Raw genomic sequence first — 24,673 nt, forward strand, 5'->3', positions numbered from 1 at the left:
TGTTATGGATTGCACGAATGAGTGCTGTAGATTTTTTTCTTTCGTGCCTTGCCATTCATGTTAAGGATTGCATGAATGACTGCACGGCTTTTTATTCTTTCTGTTGTTGATGCACTAACCTTAGTTTCCTTTTGGCAATGATTGGTTCATTAGCTTCAAAGGGTTTAGGTGGTATGACCTGCTGGGAAAAAGATGAAATTTGTCACTAGCAAATACCTAAGGTAAACTGTGATGACTTCTTTCTATAGGATGCAAATTTGGGAGGTGGGTGTTCATGGATACAAATTTTTATTTTTAACTACCGATCCAGGCAAAACTAATATGGTTTGCCACCCTCTATGGACAGGTATTAAGTTGTGGTGCAGTCAGATTTGTAGCTAATCAGGGGATGAGCGACATTTTTCTGAATCAGATTCATTCATTGCAATATAAGCTTTAAAGGGCAATATAAGCAATTTCGTGCTAGCTGATGATTAGTGGATGGTAGCAATGTAGTTTAATTTCAGAAAGAAAATGAGTTATGCATAGGGAAGGAAACCTTTTGTTCAAAACAAACTTATATCATTAGATTTCTCAAGACCGTGATGTTTTGTGTTTTGCTATTCATTGAGCATTTTAGCTTAAGGCCTAATTTTAATAACCCAACTATGACCGACTTTGCAATTTTGCATTATTAGTTTTATTGTTGCAACTATATTGGGTAAGTAATCGCCATTATGTTACACTGTTGCTTGGATTGGTTCTCATGACCAGTGGCAAAGCAGCAGCGAAGATGCGGCAACGAGACCAACAGGGGCGAGACTGGTGGTGGGCATCGTATATTATTGGACATGCACTTTATATACCGTATATATATATGGTTGTACACAACAGGTTCTTTATGAGTAGAGATAATGCAATGAATTGTCAGTGTATATATGGCTATATCAATTTGCTGAACTTCGTTGGAGAAGCTATATATTTGCTGTGCTGTTTGAAACATTGCTGATCACCCAAAAAGTTGTCTTACAAGCATAAACTGGGATGTATAGTATATGCTTTGAAACTATTTTGGTCATTTTGTTTATACTGCAATATAATGTTATTTGTTCGTTCGACAAATTCCTACCTCTATATCTATCTATGAGGTGTTTGGGTTTTGCAAAACTCCATAGATATGCAGAAGAGAAATGCTATCCCCACTCCGACCAAGACAGAACTTTTACCAAAAGTTTATTGTGAGCAATCTTATTGGGAATAACAAGGGTTTCCCTGAATACCCAAAGTTTCATATCTGAAGCAAGTTTTCAAGAAACTGCTCGAGTTTTAGCAAAAGCTGCCTTACGAGGTCGTATTGATTGGTTGAAAGGCCTGAAAGAATACGTAGTTCTGGGGGGGATTATACCTGTTGGTACCGGATTCCAAAAATTTGTGCACCGTTACCCACAAGACAAGAACCTTTATTTCGAAATTCAAAAAAAAAACTATTTGCGTCGGAAATGAGAGATATTTTGTTTCTCCATTTATGAATTTATGATTGTTATCAATGATAATCTTTAAAACATAACAGTGCTTCATGTTCTACTCTGCTTGTGATTTTGAACAGCTGTGCTGATTTTGTGGTTATGTGATAATGAGGGCAATATTTAGTGTCATCCATAGTGTGAAGCATGTTATTCATATATATGGTAAGCAATTGACTTTCTTCATTCAGCTCTACAGAATCAACTCAAGGGTGCATTATATGCAGTGGTAGCAGTCCAATCTTTTTAAATGGTGTTAAAGAAAAACGCAATCAGCCACTATGCCCTGCTCTATATATTGAACATGCTATTATGCTATGCCATCTAATCGGCCGCTATATTTTTGTGGCATATTTTGTTGCGCCGTATGGTTTTGTCTAATCTTGACAAGTGTACTGGCTGCATATGGCATCTTGTTGTGTTACATGTGTACTACAGCTAGCCAATATGGCTGGCAATTTTTGCTCTATATAATGCATGTAAATACTCCCTCCGTTTCAAAATGTTTGACACCGTTGACTTTTTAGCACATGTTTGACCGTTCGTCTTATTCAAAAAAAATTTGTGAAATATGTAAAACTATATGTGTATATGAAAGTATATTTAACGATAAATCAAATGATATGAAAAGAATAAATAATTACTTAAATTTTTTAAATAAAACGAATGATCAAACATATACTAAAAAGTCAACGGTGTCAAATATTTTGAAACGGAGAGAGTACCAATTACCGTTTAAAAGCGAAATGGCATGTTGCCTAGTGGTTACAAGAGCCTCAGTAGCACCTGAGATCTTGGGTTCGACTCCTCATGGGAGCGAATTTTTCAGGATTTATCGGCGTCGTGCTTTCAGTGGTAGGCGACGTATCCATCAACAGCGAGACGTCTGTGGGAGGCGACGTACCTGTCGACAGCGAGGCGCCTGTACTGTGATGCTCATAGGCGCTAGCTTTCAGTGGTATCTTTTAGTGGTAGGCGACGTCAGTGGTATCGGCGCTAGCTTTCAGTGGTATCTTTTAGTGGTAGGCGACGTCAGTGGTATCTTTTTCAGTGGTATCTTTTAGTGGTAGGCGGCGTCAGTGGTATCTTTTAGTGGTAGGCGACGTGTTTGTGCGCGTGCGTTGTGAGTGTCTGTACTGTGTAATTCTCAAAAAAAAAATTGCCGTTTCAAAAAAATAAAAAAGGGGGAAAATTGGAACCATGCCATTATAATTTTGCAAAATTTGAGATATACCATTCTGACCCACATGTCATTGACTCATGTGGGTTCTACATGTCATTGAGATACCGATGGCATATCTTAAACTTTATAAAATTATAATGGCATGGTTCCAATTTACCTTTAAAAATATTGTTTAACTTTCATGAAAAACTTTTCTCTTTATTTAGTTATTAGTTCCCTGATAGTATTCCATCTAGGCATGACATCTACAGACTACGTGCAGGGCAGGGGATGAAGGGAACTAGGGAAGAGTTAGCTTCGTCGGACTCAGACGACCGGGCGGCGTCGCTGGCGCGTGGCCTGCCTGCTGCCGGCGCCGGGGTGGCGCGTGCGTGGAGGACCTGTGACCGGGGACGGCGGGCTACGTCAGCGACACAACGCGAATCATAGCTGGAGGCCCAATAAGCTCCAAGCCAGGCCCAATAATACAGTGTGCGTTGGATAGAGCGGAGGGGAGTAGAGGCAGAGCCGCAGAGGCGCAGCAGGAAGAAGACTAGAAGAGGGAGGGCGACTCAGACGACGACGACGGAGTCGGAATCGGAGAAGGAAGATGCCTTGCCTCAACGTGTCGACCAACGTGAACCTGGATGGGGTGGACACCTCCGCCGTCCTCGCCGACGCCTCCAAGACCGTCGCCACCATCATCGGCAAGCCCGAGGCCGTACGCTCCTCCCCTTTTCCTCTTCTTCTCTACCCATACCCACCCTAGGTTTTGGCGTGCTTCGTTCTTCATGCTCCATTCCTAGCTTGCAGCTATCTTTTGGTGGATTGGCACCTTATAGTGGATTTATTACTCTTCCGTCTACTCGAGGAGGATTAGAGTTTAAGTGCCCCCATCGATCTTTGGCGTGTAACTGTTGAAATTGGGAATTCGATTCTAGTTTAGGTAGGAACTAAGAACATCTCCAAGTGCATAAATGCTCACCTCTCAACTAGTGTCAAATATGGTGATTTTCACATGGGAATACAGCCATAGGTCCACCGACGAAACTGGGAGAGGGCAGACCAAAGTTCTTATTCTTCTTGGAATTTAGGACTTCCTTTGCAAATTTGCTAGTTATTTTGAGTAGCGAGCCCCCCCCCCCCCCCACCCCCCAAAAAAAAAATAAATCAAATACTCAATTTTTTGAGTTCTTCCATTTGATTCAGCAAATAGAAAATTATCTTTTATGCATAATCTCAATGTATACATCAGAAACTAAAATGCTTGTAAGCTGTGACATCTTCAACCACTTACTCCAGATTTTACTTTTTCAAAGAACATGTTGATTCGATGTTTGATGTATCAGAAATAGCTAGATTTTTTGCTAGTGGGCTGGAAAAATGGCAAATATTTGTTGTTACTTCAATGTCAGACTTGTCTTATGTAAAATTGAAAATTAACTTCAGTTTATGTTTTGGTCTTCTGTTGACAGCACAAAATGAAGCTATTTTGCATCACCTTTGTTGTTGACATACTAATCAGAGTGCTTAATGATTTTTCTTTCCACAGTATGTGATGGTTGTTCTCAAGGGTTCAGTGCCTATGGCATTTGGAGGTACCCAGGAGCCTGCCGCTTATGGCGAGCTGGTTTCCATTGGAGGGCTGAACCCTGACGTCAACAAGAAGCTGAGTGCTGGCATTGCCTCTATCCTGGAGTCAAAGCTGTCCATTCCCAAGGGCCGCTTCTATCTCAAGTTCTACGATTCCAAAGTAAGCAGACCCCATTTCTCATTGATTGTTCATCCATGGGTCTTCATAAAAACCACAGTCATGTTCTCATTGCATCTTTGCTGTTTGTTAGGCCCATCGTGCACAAGAACATGCTCAATGTTTGCATGCTTTGCATCAAGAATAGATCAGTGTAAATGGGCCATCTGTTGTTTGTTTAATGCCAACATTTTGGCTTTTGCAGTTTAGTTCCTCTCTGTAGTTGACAATATCCTAGGCACAACACATATACTTTTCCATGCTAATTATGAGCACTAATAAATCTTTCTTTACGTAGCGCTCGGACTTTGGATGGAATGGCACCACCTTTTAGGTTAAATGGTATGGCTTCAAGAATCTTGGAACCTACTCCCTCCATCCCAAAATGTTTGACGCCGTTGACTTTTTTAAAAATGTTTGACCATTCGTCTTATTCAAAAAAATTTAAGTAATTATTAATTCTTTTCCTATCATTTGATTTATTGTTAAATATACTTTTATGTATACATATAGTTTTACACATTTCATAAAATTTTTTGAATAAGACGAATGGTCAAACATGTTTAAAAAAGTCAACTGTGTCAAACATTTAGGGAAAGAGGGAGTAATAATTCCTAATGCCTTGTTCATTGCCTATTTGAGGACAATGCAGTCAGCTGTATCAGTGTAATGTGTACTAGTCTCGAGTGAACCTGGAAATATGCTTCTGAATGCAACTTGGCATGCTTGAGTTGAGAGCTCTCTGTGTGTTTGTCTATTAAGGTTGTCCCTATATATTATGTTTGTGGTGGGTGCGACGACAAGCCTAAGATCAGTGTTTTAGCTGACAGAATTAACCAAGAAAGCCTTGCTGCAATGCGAGGTCATTGCTCCCTTGATCACAGGAGGTTAAGCGTTAGACATCTTCATTGGAGAAATGTGGTTTATCTTTCGCGGCTGCTTTTTGGTGCTAGCCTGCTAGGCTAGTAGAAACCACAAGTTAAAGGTTTGCAATTTGTGGTTATTGGTGGTAAAGTGGTTTGGTACTTGCATATCAAGGGTCTCTATCTGTTTGGTTTGGTTCTTAAGCATGAAACTTTGCTGGTGTCTAGTTTTTGGTGTTGTGTTTGGCCCAAGTAGGGTGGCTTCGCTGCCTAATTATGACCTCTCCTTTGTTGTGCCTCAACAGGTAGAGTAGCCAATCTCTGCTCCATATTTTCTCTTGATGCATTGCCATTTCACCTAGGCAAATGCAAAATTCACACACCCTGATTGTTTGGTCCACACGTACTTTGGGAGGTGTGCGTGCCTGGAAATACAAGGTATGCGAGCAAGTTTAATAGGATACGGGCTCCAATTCATCAATAACCAATTTAATAGCTCATTCATACAATAGTTATCTATAAGTATATACTACACCATTAATATATGATCTCACCTCTCATACATACACAACGTATTGGAGTCCGTGCTACAGCTGGCTACAAATCCGTAGCCACTTTCCTTCTCTCTCTTCTCCTCTCTCCTCCGCATGTGCATACAGTTGACTTGTAGTATGCTATTGTACTCGCTTTTATATGTATGGACAATAAACAATCAACACAAGAATCAGAATGATCCAACTTTGTTGTGTGTATTCAGCTGATAAGTTTATGCCTTGTTTAGTTGGCAAATTTTTTCCCTGCGTGTCACATCGGATAAACAGACACACATTTGAAGTATTAAACGTAGACTAATAACAAAACAAATTACATATTCCTCCAGGAAACTGGGAGACGAATTTATTAAGCCTAATTAATTCGTCATTAGCAAATGTTTATTGTAGCACCATATTGTTAAATCATGACGCAATTAGGCTTAAAAGATTCGTCTCGCAATTTACACGCAATATGTGTAATTGGTTTTTTTCGTCTACATTTAATACTCCATACATGTGTTCAAACATTCGATGACAGGTGAAAAATTTTGTTTTGGGAACTAAACAACACCTTAGAGCAGGTACAATAGCAGGTTATAAACCAGCTGCAAACATATTTTAAGGAGATAAATGAGGAGAGAGAAGGGCAGCAGGCTACAGATTTGTAGCCAGCTGTAGCACAGACTCTAAGACGCAGTGTGCGTATGATAGGGGACCAAGTATTAATAGTATAGTATGTAACTATTGTATGGATGGGCTACTAGATTGGCTATAGATGAATTGGAGCTAGTAGTTAGCTATACTATTAAACTTGCTCTTAGGCGTGCAAAATGGTACATTAAAAAAATATATTAAAAGCGTAGCAAAAGGGCAAAATGGTAAAGTGATGCTGACCGTTGACTTGTCAGGTTGGCCGTTCGTGGGCTCGTGGCGTCTCTCCTAACCTTCGATTTCGATTTATTAGTTGAGAAATCACCACCCACACCCTCCCCACACCCACCCCCGCCATTTCTTCCTTGAGATTTCCTTCCTCTCTCTCTCTCTCTCTCTCCCGCGCACCCCGCAGATCCAGCAGCGCCATGGCCGCCGCCTCCCCTCCACTCCTTCCCACCACCGTCCTCCCCGCCAACACAACCGCCACCGTCTCCCCTGCCCCCACCTCCGTCTCCTCCGCCGACGCCAACCCTGCCGCCACGCGCGCCTTCCTCGTCCGCCTCCTCGACTCCGTCAAGCGCGCGCTCTCCGGGGCCCGCCCCTGGCCGGAGCTCATCGACCGCAGCGCCCTCTCCCGCCCGGAATCCCTCTCCGACTCCGGCGCCCGCCTCCGCAAGAACCTCGCCTACTTCCGCGTCAACTACGCCGCCATCGTCGCCCTCTCCCTCGCCGCGTCCCTCCTCGCCCACCCCTTCTCCCTTGCCGCGCTCCTCGCCCTCCTCGCCGCCTGGTGCTTCCTCTACCTCCTCCGCCCCTCCGACGCGCCCCCGCTCGCCGCCTTCGGACGCACCTTCTCCGACAGGGAGACCCTCGGGGGACTCATCGTCGCATCCGCCTTCGTCGTCTTCCTCACCTCCGTCGGATCCCTCATCTTCTCCGCGCTCGCCCTCGGCGCCGCCATCGTCTGCGCGCACGGCGCATTCCGCATCCCGGAGGACCTCTTCCTCGACGAGCCAGACCAGGCCAACGGCGCCGCCTCCGTCAACCTGCTCTCCTTCATCACCAGCGCCACCGGAGGCCGCGTCTGATGACAATCTTCCTCCTTGCGCATTCCAAGCAAAGGTCATGATTCTTTTTATATTATACCTATGAAACAAACACTATCATTTATTCATATGGTGATCGATGTAGAACAAAAAAAAATTAGGGGAGAATGATACTGCTATACGATACATATAAGAATTTGTCAATGATCTAGTTTTGTTTCCTTTTGCATTTTTTGATATATGAGAAACTTGAGAGCAAGAAGAGTATTTATTGATGCTGATATTAGTCATCAATCCTGCCACAATGTTATTGGTTCTCTTATAAAATTCACAAATTTGTTTTGGTCTGATGGATGATTCATAAGCCATCTCATTATGTAAAGATGATATACATTAATCAAATGTTGTTGGATATGATATTTTGCATCTTCATTTGAACATTATACAAGGATGAGATTTCGTTTGCCTGCTTGTCGGTGGATATTATGCCAACCTAAACGGCTAAGAGCTCCTGCTGGCGGTAAACGTTAATCTCATGGATACTGCACAGAAAACTTTAAATTAGGAGTAGGAATTTGGCGTGTTCAGTTGGGTGGGATCAGGAATCATTGTTGACGAAGGGGATAGATAGCTCAGGGAACTCATGAGGCCTTGCATACAGCAGCCACACAGACACAGGCTTACATCTTTAGCCAGGTCTGTTGGCAAACCCATTTCAAAAGAAGATTGGGGAATGGATTCTAATCCCTTAATAGTTATAAAAACAGTTATATCTTTTTTTAAACAAAAGACATCTAGCACTTCACCAAAAATCAAATTCAACTTCAACCTATACATTAAGGGGGAAAAAGACAAATTCTGATATATCTCAATGTGTAAGTTGAGTTTGGACCTAAGATTTCGTAGGTTGGTATAAAAATATATCATATGATTGTTGTAAAAATTTTTGAGAATTTTTCATAACTAAATATTTGGATAGGTTTTTGACAAACAAGGGATATCCCTTTGAGGGATCAAAAGAGTTTCCCAATGGGATTTTGTCTATTCACCGGTCGCCTGAAATCTTGTAATCCGTTCGTCACTTTTTGGATGGTTCAGATCGCGTCAATGTCTGTGCACAATAACACGTAACTCTATCAGTTATCCCTCGTTGCGATCAAGGTTGTTGCCACGCTATCGCCCTTGAACCCGTGCATTGCCTCGCTTCATGCCACGCTTAGCGTTGCCTTGCCTGTGAGACTAGGGGTGGCAATTTCACCGTTGTGACCGGGGACCCGATGGTGACCTGCCCCTATGGGGTCGGGGGTAGGGGGAAATTCTCACCCGCAGGTGAGCGGGGGCGAGGGCGGGGATGGGAGTTGACTCGCGGGGCCCTGAAGGTATGAGTTACAAGTCAAAAGATAGCACATTGTAAAGCCCATTTGGCATATTAGGTGAAGGATTATAAGCAAAACCCTAATTTTTCCCAAATCCCTATCCAATCGCCACTCTCTCCTCTCTGACTCTCATGTCTCTCCCTCCTAGCGTGTCACCTCCAGCCAACTTGCCTCTTCGTGCGCCATCCCCAGCTATCACTGCCTTAAGCTAGTGCTGCCTCTTCGCTGCTATTCCCAGCCAGCGTCGCCTCCTCACGATCCACCACCCCGACAGCCGTAAACACCTTGTCACCACCCCCCAACCGTCACCTTGTCGTAGTGCACCGCCTCTAGTCGCCACAGTAGGTTTCTCGCAGTTGCTAATCATCTGGGTGGTGCGGGGCCTCGCCCACCCGCTAGGTCCCTTGCGAGGGCGAGAACGGGTGAGGTTTTTCGCCCAGTGGCAAATGCAGGGCCAGAATGAGGGGAAAATGTGGCGAGCGGGGGCGTTCCTGTCCATCTCAGCCCCGTCCCGCCTTGCAGCCACCCCTATGCGAGACAAGATATACTCCCCGCCACTACTACAATTCTCTGCTGTGCTGCTGCCCTAACTTATATTCATCAAATTGGGTGAATTTCTCACGCCTTACATCCCCATTTGTCTCGTGTAACTAGATCCGCTATTGCTATCCACATCCTAGATGGTCATATGTAAAACATACTGTAGTAGCTAATATTATAAGGCTCAATTCATTCTCTTGGGTGTTCTTGACAGTAAATTTTGTTTTTAGAGGTGTCACCCTAAATTACTACAGTACTACTACATGGCAAATCTTCCAGGTGGGTTTATGTCCTGAACATGTGTGAAGGTAATTTGGTGGGGGCAGAAGCACCTGGAGTGTTTATGTGTGCAAGTCCAAGAAGCTGGACAAGATGGGAGCTTGTCGGCCCAAGGAAACGCAACAGCTGGTCCAACTTAGTAAGGTCGGGTCCACAGTCAGTCCATCCTACCCGTTGCTTCGGCTTCTCTCTCTGCCCAAACATAACACAACAAAAAATCCTGTCCTTAAAGAATGGGAAAAACAAAAAACAAAACAAAGGAGGGGGAAGTAGCCGTTGGTTGATAGTGGGGGCCCATTACGGGCGTAGCAGGCAGCATTCCTCGCGCTCAGTCGTGTCCCGTGCGCCCTCGCCGCCTCCTACTAGCCGTTGCTCGCCTCTGCTAATCTCCTCCTCCTCTCTCTGTCTCGCCACATACTACGCTTCAGTCTTCTTCTTCCTCCACCTCTACTCGACTCGACTCGACTCGACTCGACTCGCTAGTCGCTACCACCAACATTTTCCTTCCGCTCTACTCAATCCTATCCATCACATAATGCAAGGACCACGCCGCCGACGAGCACCACCAGCCATGCTCAGACCATTCCCCGCCACCGCCCACCATCGCTGCACACTTCTCCTCCTCCTTACTGTAACACTCCTCCCCTCGCTCGCTGCCGCCGCCGCCGCCCACCACCAACACCTCCACGACCACGCCGCAGGCGACGGCGTCGTCATCAGCCAGGCGGATTACCAGGGCCTACAGGCCATCAAGCACGACCTCACCGACCCCTATGCCTTCCTCCGCTCCTGGAACGACACCGGCCTCGGCGCCTGCTCCGGCGCATGGGTCGGCATCAAGTGCGTCCAGGGCAAGGTCGTCGCCATCACCCTCCCATGGCGCGGCCTCGCCGGCACTCTCTCCGAGCGCATCGGCCAGCTCACCCAGCTCCGCCGCCTCAGCCTCCACGACAACGCCATCTCCGGCCCCATCCCCACCTCCCTCGGCTTCCTCCCCGACCTCCGCGGCGTCTACCTCTTCAACAACCGCTTCTCCGGCGCCGTTCCCGCTTCCATTGGCAACTGCGTCGCGCTCCAGGCGTTTGATGCCAGCAACAACCTCCTCACCGGCGCCATTCCTCCTTCCCTCGCCAACTCCACCAAGCTCATGCGCCTCAACCTCAGCCACAACACCATCTCCGGCGACATCCCATCCGAGCTCGCCGCCTCGCCCTCGCTCGTCTTCCTCTCCCTCTCGCACAACAAGCTGTCCGGCCACATCCCAGACACCTTCGCTGGCTCCAGGGCGCCCTCCTCCTCGCTCAAGGAATCCATCACCGGGACCTACAACCTCGCCGTCCTCGAGCTCTCGCACAATTCGCTCGATGGCCAGATACCGCAGTCACTCGCCGGCCTCCAGAAGCTGCAGGTGATGGACCTCTCCGGCAACAGGCTCAACGCCACCATCCCCGACAGGCTCGGCTCGCTCGCCGACCTCAAGACGCTCGACCTCTCCGGCAACGCCCTCACCGGCGAGATCCCGGCCAGCCTGTCCAACCTCACCACCACTCTCCAAGCATTCAATGTCTCCAACAACAACCTCTCCGGCCAAGTGCCAGCCTCGCTCGCGCAGAAATTCGGGCCTTCCGCCTTCGCCGGAAACTTCCAGCTCTGCGGCTACTCTGCATCCGTGCCCTGCCCGGCGTCGCCGTCTCCGGCGCCATCTGCGCCAGCATCACCAGTGCAAGGGGTGGAGACCACAGGACGCCACCGGAAGTTCACGACCAAGGAGCTCGCGCTGATCATCGCCGGAATCGTGGTCGGCATCCTGCTCTTGCTGGCGCTCTGCTGCCTGCTGCTCTGTTTCTTGACGAAGAAGAGGTCCGGAAGCGGCGGGAAGCAGACGACGAGCAGCAAGGCAGCCGGTGGCGGCGCCGGAGGCGCGGCGGGGGGCGGGCGAGGCGAGAAGCCGGGGTCGGGGGCGGCGGAGGTGGAGTCGGGGGGAGAGGTGGGAGGGAAGCTGGTGCACTTCGACGGGCCGATGGCGTTCACGGCGGACGACCTGCTGTGCGCGACGGCGGAGATAATGGGGAAGAGCACGTACGGGACGGTGTACAAGGCGACGCTGGAGGACGGCAGCCTCGTGGCGGTGAAGCGGCTGAGGGAGAAGATCACCAAGGGACACAAGGACTTCGAGTCAGAGGCGGCGGTGCTCGGCAAGATCCGCCACCCCAACCTGCTGCCTCTCAGGGCCTACTACCTCGGACCCAAGGGCGAGAAGCTCCTCGTCCTCGACTTCATGCCCAATGGCAGCCTCTCCCAGTTCCTCCACGGTCAGTACTCACTCACTCACTACTCTTCTTCTTGTGCATTTGATCTTGATACTATTAATTAGGAAGACAATGCAATTGATAAACTGTATGCATTCTAAAGCTTTTACTTCTGCTTTCAACTGAAACTACTCTGAACATTTGAGAAAACGTTGTAGTCTGAACATTTGCAAATTCTGGAAGTGCTAACACTGATTCAGCTGAAATCAAGTAGATTTGATACATCTGAAAATTTTGTACAGTGCTGAGTACCTTTTTTATTTAGCATAACAATGAGCATCCCATGCCAATTTAGAGATTGAGCATTACACGCCTTCTGAAAATTTTGGACAGCGCTACATGTCTTCATGGTCAGTGCAAAAAGTTCAGTAAAAGAGTGTCTTGTTCAGTTAAACAAGTTAACATATTCCCTATGTAGTTTTGAGGCTAATATGTGGACTATTGGTGAACTAAATGACAGGCTTTTGTTTTAGTAGCACTGTTTTATCAACATTATTCAGCTTTCTGGCTCTGAAATTTCATCCTGATGAACTGAAAATCTGCATAACTCTGACACGGTGACACTAACATTTCGTCCTGATGGCATAACGTGAATATGCAGCTCGCGCGCCCAACACTCCGATCAGCTGGGAGACGCGGATGACGATCGCCAAGGGCACAGCCCGTGGCCTGGCTTTCCTCCACGACGACATGACCATCGTCCACGGCAACCTCACCGCCAGCAATGTCCTCCTCGACGACCACTCCAACCCCAAGATCGCCGACTTCGGCCTCTCCCGCCTCATGACAACTGCTGCCAACTCCAACGTCCTCGCCGCCGCCGGCGCCCTCGGCTACCGCGCCCCCGAGCTGTCCAAGCTCAAGAAGGCCAGTGCCAAGACCGACGTGTACAGCCTCGGCGTCATCATCCTCGAGCTCCTCACCGGCAAATCCCCCGCCGAGACCACCAACGGCATGGACCTGCCGCAGTGGGTGGCGTCCATTGTCAAGGAGGAGTGGACCAGCGAGGTGTTCGACCTCGAGCTGATGCGCGACGGCGACAATGGGCCCGCGGGCGACGAGCTCGTGGACACGCTGAAGCTGGCGCTGCACTGCGTGGACCAGTCGCCGTCGGTGAGACCTGATGCCCGGGAGGTGCTCCGGCAGCTCGAGCAGATCAGGCCGGGGCCGGAGGGCGGCGCCGGGCCGAGCGACGAAGGTGGCGCAGGGCATGTGGCTGCTGCTTCTGCAGGCAATGAGTAGTATGCAACAGCTGTGCTCTTGAGCAGAATTTGAAGACGAAATCGAAGGAAATGAACTTGTCAATCAGCTAGAGACTAGAAACAGAGCAGCTAGAGAGTAGAAACAGAGATACTCCTATATTTCATTTATGAATTCTTTGATTTATTTGAAAGCTTAGCAGTAGTAGTATTAGTAAGTGGTAGACATTATTCGTCTATGTTGTTTTTGAAGCTTCTTGTATAGGCAAATATTATTATTTGCAACAGAACTGAATCGCTCTATCAGAATATCAATTACAAATACCACAATGCCTTCCTTACTGATCTACTGTAGTACTCTCTGTGTGTGTTGTAGATCCATGTCGATGATGGGAAACAAGTGATAATCATAGCTTGTTTCTGAATATGTCATGTATATCCTGGACAATGCATAGCCGCGTGCTGGCATGAGCTTTTCAGATTAGCAGAAAGTGCCGACCAATGCTTAACTGAAGTGCATGGATTGTAAAAGTGTAAAATTAACACGCTTTTTTAACTAATCATACAGATCGTGTAAACTGTTTCAGGAACTTCCAAACATTGGACAATTATATAAATCGTGGAAAACTAACTGTTTGACAGGACATGGATAAATCGCTGTTGAGAACCAACTACTACTGAAGAATTGACAACATTTCACGCCAAGCAGACACAGCACTAGACATAGTTCACTGTGACGTGCCATCATCATCACCGCCCATCTCCATCGCCTACTTATTAATGCATATTCATTTCATCCCCATCAAATGACTGAGGAACATGCATATTCATTTTATCCCCATCAAAAACTGCATTGTACGGCGAAGTGGCGGACAAGTTTAAGTGGAAGGTTGAATAGGGCATGATTTTAATGCGATGCCCCATGATATACATTTTGTGAAGACTGGGTTGCCGATTGAAAAGAACAAAATCCCCATCATCAAGGTGCCTTTCCACCTGACAAAATAAAACACCAGATGAGGAGACTAATATAGAAGACACTATTGTCATGTGACCATCAGTAAATCAGATTCTGAAACAATGTTGGTACTCGCATTGTAACACAGTTCCAGATATTGATCAGTTCTTTTCTTCACATAACAAAGATCAAGCCTTTGAGCGTCTCCCCAGATAATGTACTTTGGACCTATCTTCCCAGGGGAAGGATAAGTGATCATTAAAAAACAGTGATCATGCCTCAATAACAGTAAAGCATTTTACCTTCAAAGTTATATGGAGTAACAGTTTCTGGGTATGTAAGGTTCAAAGCAATACTCCATGGCACTACCAATTCATTGTAATATTTGAATCCGGTGTGATGACAGTACGAGCTGAGAAATCAACACGCTTCCCCATCAAATTTCCTCTAATGCTGCCTTTCTTTGCTTTTAGATACCCCTGGACTTTTGCTAATCTGTGGCGAACAGCAGTTTGTAACACCTGCAGAAGAAAGATTTCACTTATTGAATGAATGTGAAAATTTTATGCAAATGTATAAGATATAAATCATGCTTATAGTACTTTGAGTGATAAAACAATTCACAACAAAACAAATTATAATTACATAAATTTTTTGAATAAAACGAATGTTCAAACGTGTGACAAAACATCAACAGCGTCATCTATTAAAAAAACGGAGGTAGTATTTTTTTTCCCGCACCACCATTCAATTTTGCACAGTGTTTTGCCTAGTATATTGTTATTTGTTGACACCAGCATGAATGGGTACCTGAAACAACCATTTATATTACTAACATTCCAACACTTGACCACTTCTTTTTTCTTTAAGGTTACTGAGCAAAATTACCAGATTCAGTAATACACTCCTGGATAAGGCATTTTTAAACCAAATCATTTGCATACTAACTTGCAAGTTACAGATAGATGGCTAGCAAACATACACAAGTAAATAAAAAAAAGAATTTGCATAAGCTATATATATAAAGAAGCTAACAAAGAAAAAAAAAGAACCTTGTGGCTAGTCTAACATGGGGGCCGGCAGATTTGACCAATGCACACTGACCAAAATGGTGGCGCAATCAAATATCATAGGTAGGATGACTTGGCCATGTGCTTTTGCCTTCAAGCCACGGAGCATACAGACTGGCTCCTCCTCCTCTGAGGCGTCACTCCGCTTAACCTTCAAGTCTAACACCAAGATGCCGCGCTTGACAATGGCAAGCACAAACCTCTTGTTTAGCTGACACGGCTTGGCAATGGCAACACTTTCAAAGAGCTTGATTTCATCGGGTATTTGACCGACACGACAAGCCATAGACATGTCGAAGCCCCCACTGCCACGCACTTCGGTTATCTGGATGTGCATCGTGGCCTCTATGGCGTTGTGGAGAAGTGCTAAGCTAATGTTCACGGAACCGTAGTCGCCGGCAATCCGTCGGGTGTAAGCTTGGGCATATGGCGGGGGTAGCTCGGTCTCACTGATGGTGGCAGCTCCATTTATGAGCTGGAGATCATCATCTTCTCCATCTCCTCTCTTGATCCTTATGTCGTACTCAAGCAGTGCAGGAGTTTCCATCCCAATGCCTCTCTTAGGGCCAGACAAGAGTATAAAGGGATCGGAGAGGTTGACAATGAAAGGTTTGTCACGACCGCGGTTGAAGACGCAGTTGCGCAAGCAATCCATATAATCTCAAACAGCCATGAAGCCGTACACTTGAATGGGGCCATCACCAATAGCAGGGGCAGCCATGGAGACCAGCTTGAGTGAGAAGATCTGCAACATGGAACAACCTGAGTGGACGATGCAACCAGACCAGTTGGGCCGACAATCCGTGGTCGGATCAGACAGCATCATCGGCTTCAATGGAGCTGATACAACAATCAGATAGCGACATGTAAAAACACTGAATAACTATATAAAAATTATTAATATAATCAGCGAGTTAAATTTGTAGAAGCAGTAAGTAGATTGGGTGATGGATAGCACTAGCCATTACTGAGTTTCTGGAAATTTGGTTGTCTTAGGCATACGCATGGATTTAAAGAAGAAGAAAAAGCACCGGGATGATGTACATCAGGCTAATATACCGGTTTAGATAATTTTGCCAATTCTCTTCCGCTCCGGCTGTCTATGACACCCTAGGTTGGCTCCTAATCTAGAGTAGATATGGAGCAACGTAGCGGGAGTGCGCCATAGCTAGAGGGGGCAAGAGGAAGAAGGGGAAATTTTGTGCAATATAATAGGGCATCCAAATTAGTATATGAGTAAATTTCACAAAACTACACGTTTTGTAGTCCAAGTTGCAGAAAACCACGCACATTTTGACACTTAGCACTTAAATACATATATTTTGGTAGTGTAGTTTCACAAAACCACACAATCAATGAATGGATTCATCCGCGAGATGACGTGACTGTTTCACCTAGGACGAGGACATGGCATCCTATTACCAGCAATCGCACGAAATTAATAGGATGCTACGTCCTCATCCTAGATGGAACAACCACGTCATCTCATAGGTGAATCCATTCATCGATAGTGTGGTTTTGTGATACTAAACTACCAAAATATATGTTCTTAAGTGCCAAGTGTCAAAATGTGTGTGGTTTTCTGCAACTTGAACCATAAAACATGTAGTTTTGTGAAATTTATTCTTAGTATATCAGCTCAATGAGCTGAGCCAGCCAAATACACACAATCAATCAATATACACACAAAAAAAATTAGGGAGGAATCAAGGGGATTCGAACGATAATAGAACTAAGAAAGGAGATTGGATTCGGTAGGAATGGAGGAGGAGGAGAAGTCTCTTACTTTCGTTGGTATCGGCGATACGATAATAGATACTCCAGTAATCAGTACCCCTGTAGATGGATCCATCTCGATGCTTCCTATCCTCAAGAACATCAGCAGGTTGATGCTTCCTATCCTCAAGAACATCAGCAGGTTGATGCTTCCTATCCTCAAGAACATCAGCAGGCTGGTCGTCCTCCTCCTCCTCCTCTTCTTCTTGATCCATCATTCCTTCAGTGTCCGTTGTGCCTGCAAGGATCATAGTCGTCCCTCCTCGCCGCCTCTTCCTCCTGAATTTGGATTCGACAACCATCTTCCCGAACCGCTGGGAATCGCCGCCGCTTCCGCCCTCCATCCCTCCTCAATTCGAACGACTCAACTCAGCTAGGGTTTGTTTGCCGCTCCAAAGGGGGATCGGCTCGGTTGCCTTTTATTTCTTTTTTTCGCTTATCTAGCATAATCAAATACGGTTTCGGTTTTATTCAAACATTGATTTTCATTGAAAACACGCCCGTTTGTGCATTTTATCTTTTTTTTTTGTTTTTGTTTTTCAAAAACATAAATTTGTATTATGAAAATGCTGCCAGTGTGTTCATCGAGAGAGAGATCGTGAAATTAATGTGTTATCTATCATTTTAAAATTGCCCACTACTGCCATTTGTCAAGTGTAGTAGAAAGACTTTTTTTTTGTTAATTGGATCCATGCCACTGCAACTTTGTGAAATTAAAAAAATACCACTATTATTCGTCATATTGACTATATGCCACTAGAAATTTCTAAAATTGGAACTATGCCACTCTCATCCCTTTTTCCATCTCCTCTCTCACGCCGTCTCCGTTCCCGTCCCACATGTCAATTTCATCTCCCCATCTTTTCCTCCATCCGGCGCGACTGCAAAGAGGACAGCGGCGGCGGCTCCCGAGCACTCCTGCCGTAGATGGCGTCAAGGACGGCAGTGGTGGCAGCTCTCGAGACCTCCCGTCGCGGATCGAGGACAGGGGCGGCGGCTCCCAAGCCCTCCCGCGTGGATGGCATCGAGGACTGCGACGGCGATAGCTCCAGAGACCTCCCGCCGCAGATGGCGTCGAGGACGGCGGTGGCGATGGCGGTAGCTCTCGAGACCTCCCGTCATAGATCGAGGACAAAGGCCGCGGTGGCGGCTCCCGAGCCCTCCCGCCACAGATGGTGTCGAGGACGGCGGCAGCGGCTCCTGAGCCCTCCGGTGTGGATGACTCCCGAGCCCTCCCGCGCGGATGGTGTCGAGGACGGCGGCAGCGACAGCTCCATAGACCTCTCGCTGCAGATGGCGTCAAGGACGGCGGCGGCGGTTCCCGAGCCCTCCAGCGGTGGTCGCGGGTGAGGTACGTCAGCCTCACTCGGCGCCGGCGACCTGCTCCCTCCTCCTCCGCCCACCATCTTCTTCTCCGAGCTCGCCGCTGGGTGGCGCTCCGTTGCGTCGCCGGCGCTGATGGACAAGAGTGCAGGGCGGCCTCCGCCTCCTCGCGGAAGGGGGATGAGGACGGGAATGGAGACGGCGTGAGAGAGGAAACAGAAAAAGGGATGGGAGTGGCATGATTTCAATTTTAAAAATTTTCATTGGCATGGTTTCAATTTTAGAAATTTTTAGTGGCATGTAGCCAATATGACGAATAGTAGTGGTATTTTTTTTTTAATTTTGCAAAGTTGTAGTAGCATGGATCCAATTAATCTTTTTTTTTCCTATGTCAGGCAGGCACATAAATTGTTGCTAGTTGGAAGCCTGCAGTAATGTAAAATTTTAACTTGTGCGGAGATTGAAACCAGACCAACAATTATAGACTTGATAGAATTGCTTCAAGCTATCCTTCTGAATTGCTGGACGCAGTTTCGGCAATACAACACGAACGTACTTACTTAACTTCTCCTACAATAGCAATAATATTTATGATACATTGATCCATCGATCGATTGCATCATTCAATGAAATAAATAAATAAATAAATATATATATATATATATGCTGGTGAGGTCAAAAATAATTAATTAATTAATTTGCATCCATGGATGATGGATCGAAGAAAATACGTACCTCGAACTTTTCCTCGAAATATGCTTTATATTTAGGATTTTTTGGCATGACACCATGGATAGCATCACAGTTGATTAGATCCTCAAGCTTCTGCTTCAGTGTCCATGATTGGTAATCTTCGGCTTGGCTGGGGGTGGCTGGTGAAGGACAGCTTCCATCTTCCATCGTCATGCAGCAACGTCCGGGCAACAGGCGGCGGAAACCCTCCCGGCCTTGCCCAGGAAAGGGTACGAGGAGATGGTGCAGTTGCGCTGGGCTCCCGCGGCCGACGGAGAAAGGTAGGTCAGTAGTCGAGGGTAGGCGGCGGCGGCGACGGAAGGCAGGCAGTCGCGCGCGGAGAGGGGCCGGCGGACAGCTCTGCGCGGAGGACCCCTTTTTTCCCTTTTTTTTTTTTCAGTTTCGCTTCTTTTTTGGTTTTTTCTGTTTTTCTTCCTGCCTTCCGTTTCGTTTTTTTCTTTTTTATTTTTTTCTGTATCTTTTTCGCTTTTTCGGTTTTAATACGTATGTATGTAAACTTTGTATACACATATATAATATTTGTATGCATGTATTTTTTTTAGGTTTTTATACATACGTATACCAATTTTATACAAATACAAACTTTGTATACATGTATTTTTTTTGTTTTTATACGTACGTATACCAATTTTGTACATATATAAAGTTTATATACATGTATTTTTGGGGCTTTTATACGTACATATATAAATTTTATATACACGCATTGTTTTGGTTTTTTTATACTTACGCACACAAAACTTTATATACATGTGTAATTTTTTTATACATTAAAAATATATACATATAAAAAATTATATATATACGTGTATACAAAGTTTATAAGTACATATATAAAGTATATACATATAGTAGTATAGACTAGGGGGCAGCTGATCGCGCATGCGGAGCGCCGCGTGACTAGTCGCGTATCAGCGCCCCCCTACGATAGATCCCGTCCGTTTAGATTTTTTCTAAAAAAAGTGCTTATGTGTTGCAACATGAAGAAAATTAAGTAAAATCTCGCTGGCGAATCCAGCCATGTGGAGCAGAGGGATACGAGTCGCCATCCATCTGAAGGTGGAGCAAGGAGAGCAGCCAATCGGTGGCACTGAAGATGGTAGATGTTTTTTTTAAAAAAATTTCGGGTGTGTTAGGTCTTGGATACGATTCATGTTCTGCTTGTTGTTGCGCTCTTTTTTGAGGATTTGTGTTTTGTCACACCCTGATTTTCGTTCCAGTGATTTGTAATTTTTTTTTTGAAATTTATATTAAATTTCATTAATTTACAAGTGAAGTTTAATATGAGAAATAAAATTTCCTAATTAAAACATGGCTATATTTAATCATAATTAAATTCTCCATAATTAATTATACTCTTTGGAATTTTCCAATCATTAATTTTAATAATACAAAGAATATTTTAGTAATTATTAATATTTGTTTTCATGATTTTTTTAAATTATTTTCATGATATTTTTAAATTATTTGAGCACTGGAAGTGTTTTTGAAAATTCAAAGATCATTTTAGTGATTAATTTAAATAGAAAATTAATTAAAATCCTCCCTCCTTCCTGGACCAATTACAATGAAATTTGTTTTCCGTCCTCTCTGCTTTCTTCCTTTCCCCTTCGGCCTAGCAGCAGCAGAGCAAGTGTAGAAAGCCTCCCTCAGTCCCTCCTCTCACTGTTGCCGGGGGCCCACATGTCGTCTTCCTCCTCCTCCAGACGGAACTCCCATGCCCGACAAATAAAACAACGCATAAATTATATGCACAAAAACATGAACTGAATATATATAAAGCCAGTAGATGTCAAACCATTCAAGTTTTCCGGTGTCAATGCTTTCCCCATAATGAGCAATGCCATTGGTTTTTAGAATTGCTGAAAAATGTTCTACAATGTCGTCATGGCGCCCCTACATTTCACCAAGAAAATTGTTAAAACGTATCATTACAAAATGTTCAAGGATATTATTCCAAAAAGAGAATTCAGATATCTACACTTGCAGGAATTGGTAGTATATGGCCGAGTATTTTTTTAAAAAAAAGAAAACGAGATTTGAAGGGAGAGACTTCACTCCAAACATTTTTTTTAAGAAGAAATTGTGAGCATGTTAACCTTAGGGTTAAAACCACACACCTTACCACTGTACTATCAAGTGCATCTCAAAAAGTATAAATTTTTTGTTCCTCATAAAAGTTTATCGGTGTAAATTATCCAATTTAGATTTTTTTTTTTGGCTAGAAACTTGTATATTCTTGCAGAAAATTGCTAGGTAGAAATTTTAACTATTGTTGAAAGTTTCTAAATAGAGATTTTTATTTTCGTAGAAAGTTTCTGAATATAAACTTCTGTTTATGTGAAAGTTTTTCGAGGGAATTGACAGGAACTCTGCCGTTCACTATTAGAAGAAAGTAAACGTCAAATAAGGTTTACATAAAGGAATACAGCTACAGCAGTCGCCGCGTTCATGTACAAAATTCATGGGTAGAATTCTTATAAGCACCTTTATCAATTCTTCCTCCACCATGACACCCCGTCCTCACTGCTGAAAACTCAACCGGGGAATTGAAACCTCAAAGTGTTCTTTTGCTGATGACGAGAATTTAACTTTGTAAAACGCGAATAACATATTATTACTAGGATGGTTCATAATCTATACACCATATTTTGGTCTAATCATAACTAAACTCATGTTTGTTTTTGCAAGTACCAAAGGGGATTTTCCTCTTCTTCTTTTTCTTCTTTTTCTTCTTTTTTTTTTTTTTGAGGGGGCAGGGGGATCATCAGTGCAATCCTGAACAAACATAATGTGGACAGCACACTTCTCCTAAAAATTAATTTTCCAGAACAAGTATCACAGATATACACAACCCATTGTTCGATCAGCATTCAACGTCTCCCTCATAAGAAGCAAACATTTAGCATTTCAGTATGGTCATTTGAAGGTACCCTTAATTTTGCTTCCAGAAGTCCTAGTTCTTTATTGATAGAATATGACAGCTGGAAAACTGTTTATAAAGGAGAGAAAAAGTTTACAAAAGAATAAGATACTAAGTCCTGTTTAGTTGTTTAATTAGTAGCCTGATGATGAATATCTCCAGAAGTACGCAAACAGAAAAAAAGAAAGTGAAGATGTTACTCTGAAACGAAGTAAGATGCAAAAGGTGCAGCAATCAAGCTTTCTGAATGTGCCTGCTGCCCTTATTCACGGTAGGCCGAAAAACTCTATGCCTGTACCATTTTGTCAAAACGCACTGCTTCGTTCGTTAGAGCTGCCACACACTCTTCAATCAACTCAAACTACCTATTCAATACATGCAGATCAATCAATCTGTTGTATTTGCCCTCTGCCAGTAGTTTTCCTTTGATTAGTCTGCTACTGATCTACTTTACAGTTGTATGCTGGTAGTACATGTTGCACATATCAACATGATAACCCTTCTATACACTGTGATGTGGCAGGTATATATATGCCATATTAATCACTAGTACCAAACATTTTGATATTCTAACTGAGCTCCTCTATAGCTGCATATGTCAAGATTGAAACTGTTACCTCAAGAGACAAGAAAAGCATGGCCATTCATGCATGTTTGCATAAAACAACTCACCTAAACACCCTTCACTTCAGTTGGTTACCTGTTCCATAGCTGTTGTCGTGACTTTTGAGCCGAACATTTTTACATCATCAATCAGACAAGAATTTTTTCAAAGAAAACATGTTGGATGTTGACAGACTCTACATATTTTCCTTGTTAGTTACCGTCGTCGTCCTCCTAACACCCACCTACTAGTTACTACTACTGCATTTTGCCAACGAAAGCTACTCTCAACTCTGAAAGCTACACACTGATCAAAATTGGTGTGCAGTATCCATTTCATAGCTCCATGTTACTCTTCACTACTTACACTTATCTACAAAGATTTCACTTGGATATGCAAAGTAATTCATTGGGAATGGCAACTGTGTAGAGCTTTGTAGTTTTGACAATTCAATTATTTTCTAGTGTCAATGATACTGCATCTCACTTCTTTGGAAGTTTTAGGAAAATGATTCCAGTTAAGTGCCATGAGCCTATGATGTCTAGATAATTGTAAAGGACAATGATGATATTGACTACCATATTCAACTCCCTGAACCAACCCTAGCATTCCAATTCAAGTTTGGTTGATATATGTCATGAAAACTTGACATCTGAAAGTAATTATTATTGCACCTTTATTCCAAAAAAAATATATTATTGCACCTAACTTTGTGCAACAAGGATGACAATCTGTTATCTGAATGTTTTTTAATGCTGCTTTTGCTACAATATATTCCTTCAAAAACGTTTGCTGCACTCTTTTTTTTATGAAATATAATCATCTAAAAGCTCAATAAGGTTTAGAATATTAGTTATTGTGACCAATTTGTGTGCCATTAGCAGCCTCATCGTTTGGCATATTTTCTGAATATGCCAAATGGCATATTTGCAAACAAAAATCAATTTGTGAATAAAACTTTTATATATGTGTTCTTAGCGATCTAAAAGCAAAGGCTGAAAAATAAACTTTGATGAAAAAACCCCAAAATCAGCTCCAAATTTAACGTTGAAAATTCAAATTTTGGCTAATAAGCATATGAATATGCCAAACGATGATGCCCTAGGTCAGTACTCGTGCTTGTTGGTTGCATAACTGCACACTCCTTTGGCTCCCCACCACTTCTGCCGTGCCAATTCAATCAACCATTCATAATCATTTACTGTATCTTTTTGTCTGAGATTTCTCTCACATGTTGTACCTTCACAATATATGCAGCCAAATTGTTCAGATTCAGAATACACCTGGTCAGTCAGTCAAGTAACGTACTGCAGACCGCAATTTGGAGAACATTGTGAGGAATTCAGTGCATGCACCAACATGTGAAGCATCTTTTCAATTTTGAAAGGACAAGTAGTGGAGCAGCAGGGTTGTTAAATGCCTCCAAATTGGAATCAAGCTATATCTCAGCCTCAGCCTAAAATATTTTCCCAACCAAGAAAATCAGCCTTCTCATGCCAATAGCATGTTCCTTCAATGTGAAGATTGTTCCTAGTGTTAACATTTTGACTTTAGATTGCCTTGAATTGAAGAAACCACATAAAGCTAAAGGGATTGGATGTTTGCCTACTGAACAGTCCTTGTGGTTGCATATGTGGTAGTTAGCAGTTTAGCACCTCTTGCTGTACTTATGCCAATTAGAGCTTGTGGAAATGAATCATTTGATGGAATAAGGATTTGACCATTATGTATATCTGAACTGTGTGGTTGAAGAAATATTTTCAACAACAGTAGCCCCTTTCCTTTTCCTTTTTACTGAAGAGAAAATTCCTTTACCATTTCTTCATTAACTGGAATTATACCCTATTAGTTGCTGAAAAGAGCATACGCCTTACGATAATTTCTTTGATAAGGGAAATTAATATATAAGTCGATGTAGTACTTCAAACAAAATTCACAATTCTGAAAGATCTCTACCTCCATAACCAAGTTACATTTGTTAGTATACATCTCATCGAGCTACTAGGTTGCTTGGACCATCTTTATAAAAAACAAAAAGTAGAAGATTTAGAGA

At 43.9% G+C, this 24,673-nt stretch overlaps 3 protein-coding genes and 1 pseudogene across 4 annotated transcripts; 3 read left to right on the top strand and 1 right to left on the bottom strand.

The window, feature by feature from the left end:
• The first annotated feature begins 3,166 nt into the window (after positions 1–3,166).
• LOC127756313 (uncharacterized) lies at positions 3,167–5,149 on the top strand. 2 transcript variants are annotated; one of them, XM_052281690.1, is made up of 3 exons: positions 3,167–3,385; positions 4,217–4,417; positions 4,713–5,149. In XM_052281690.1, the coding sequence occupies exons 1-3, from the start codon at positions 3,275–3,277 to the stop codon at positions 4,746–4,748; spliced, it is 348 nt and encodes a 115-aa protein (XP_052137650.1). In that variant the 5' UTR covers positions 3,167–3,274; the 3' UTR covers positions 4,749–5,149. The 2 variants fall into 2 exon arrangements, with proteins under 2 accessions (XP_052137650.1, XP_052137649.1); XM_052281689.1 differs by lacking the exon at positions 4,713–5,149 and adding an exon at positions 4,509–4,702.
• A 1,659-nt stretch (positions 5,150–6,808) lies between these two features.
• LOC127756312 (PRA1 family protein B2-like) lies at positions 6,809–7,858 on the top strand. The gene has a single exon (XM_052281688.1). The coding sequence runs from the start codon at positions 6,890–6,892 to the stop codon at positions 7,550–7,552; it is 663 nt and encodes a 220-aa protein (XP_052137648.1). The 5' UTR covers positions 6,809–6,889; the 3' UTR covers positions 7,553–7,858.
• A 1,913-nt stretch (positions 7,859–9,771) lies between these two features.
• On the top strand, positions 9,772–13,579 carry LOC127756434 (probable leucine-rich repeat receptor-like protein kinase IMK3). Its single transcript, XM_052281765.1, has 2 exons — positions 9,772–12,017; positions 12,616–13,579. Exons 1-2 carry the CDS (start codon positions 10,241–10,243, stop codon positions 13,254–13,256), a joined length of 2,418 nt encoding a protein of 805 aa, XP_052137725.1. The 5' UTR covers positions 9,772–10,240; the 3' UTR covers positions 13,257–13,579.
• A 1,651-nt stretch (positions 13,580–15,230) lies between these two features.
• LOC127756969 (uncharacterized) lies at positions 15,231–17,361 on the bottom strand (annotated as a pseudogene).
• Between the last annotated feature and the right edge of the window lie 7,312 nt (positions 17,362–24,673).

The sequence above is a fragment of the Oryza glaberrima genome, chromosome 12 (genome assembly GCF_000147395.1).
Source record: "Oryza glaberrima chromosome 12, OglaRS2, whole genome shotgun sequence".
NCBI lineage: Eukaryota > Viridiplantae > Streptophyta > Magnoliopsida > Poales > Poaceae > Oryza > Oryza glaberrima.

What these genes read in the sequence shown, in the direction of transcription:
- LOC127756313 (XM_052281689.1), top strand. Translation starts at nt 3,275, where the DNA reads ATGCCTTGCCTCAACGTGTCGACCAACGTGAACCTGGATGGGGTGGAC. An exon ending in TCATCGGCAAGCCCGAGGCC is followed by an intron (nt 3,386 to 4,216) that starts GTACGCTCCTCC and finishes TTCTTTCCACAG; the next exon opens with TATGTGATGGTTGTTCTCAA. An exon ending in TCAAGTTCTACGATTCCAAA is followed by an intron (nt 4,418 to 4,508) that starts GTAAGCAGACCC and finishes GCTGTTTGTTAG; the next exon opens with GCCCATCGTGCACAAGAACA.
- LOC127756312 (XM_052281688.1), top strand. Translation starts at nt 6,890, where the DNA reads ATGGCCGCCGCCTCCCCTCCACTCCTTCCCACCACCGTCCTCCCCGCC.
- LOC127756434 (XM_052281765.1), top strand. Translation starts at nt 10,241, where the DNA reads ATGCAAGGACCACGCCGCCGACGAGCACCACCAGCCATGCTCAGACCA. An exon ending in CCTCTCCCAGTTCCTCCACG is followed by an intron (nt 12,018 to 12,615) that starts GTCAGTACTCAC and finishes GTGAATATGCAG; the next exon opens with CTCGCGCGCCCAACACTCCG.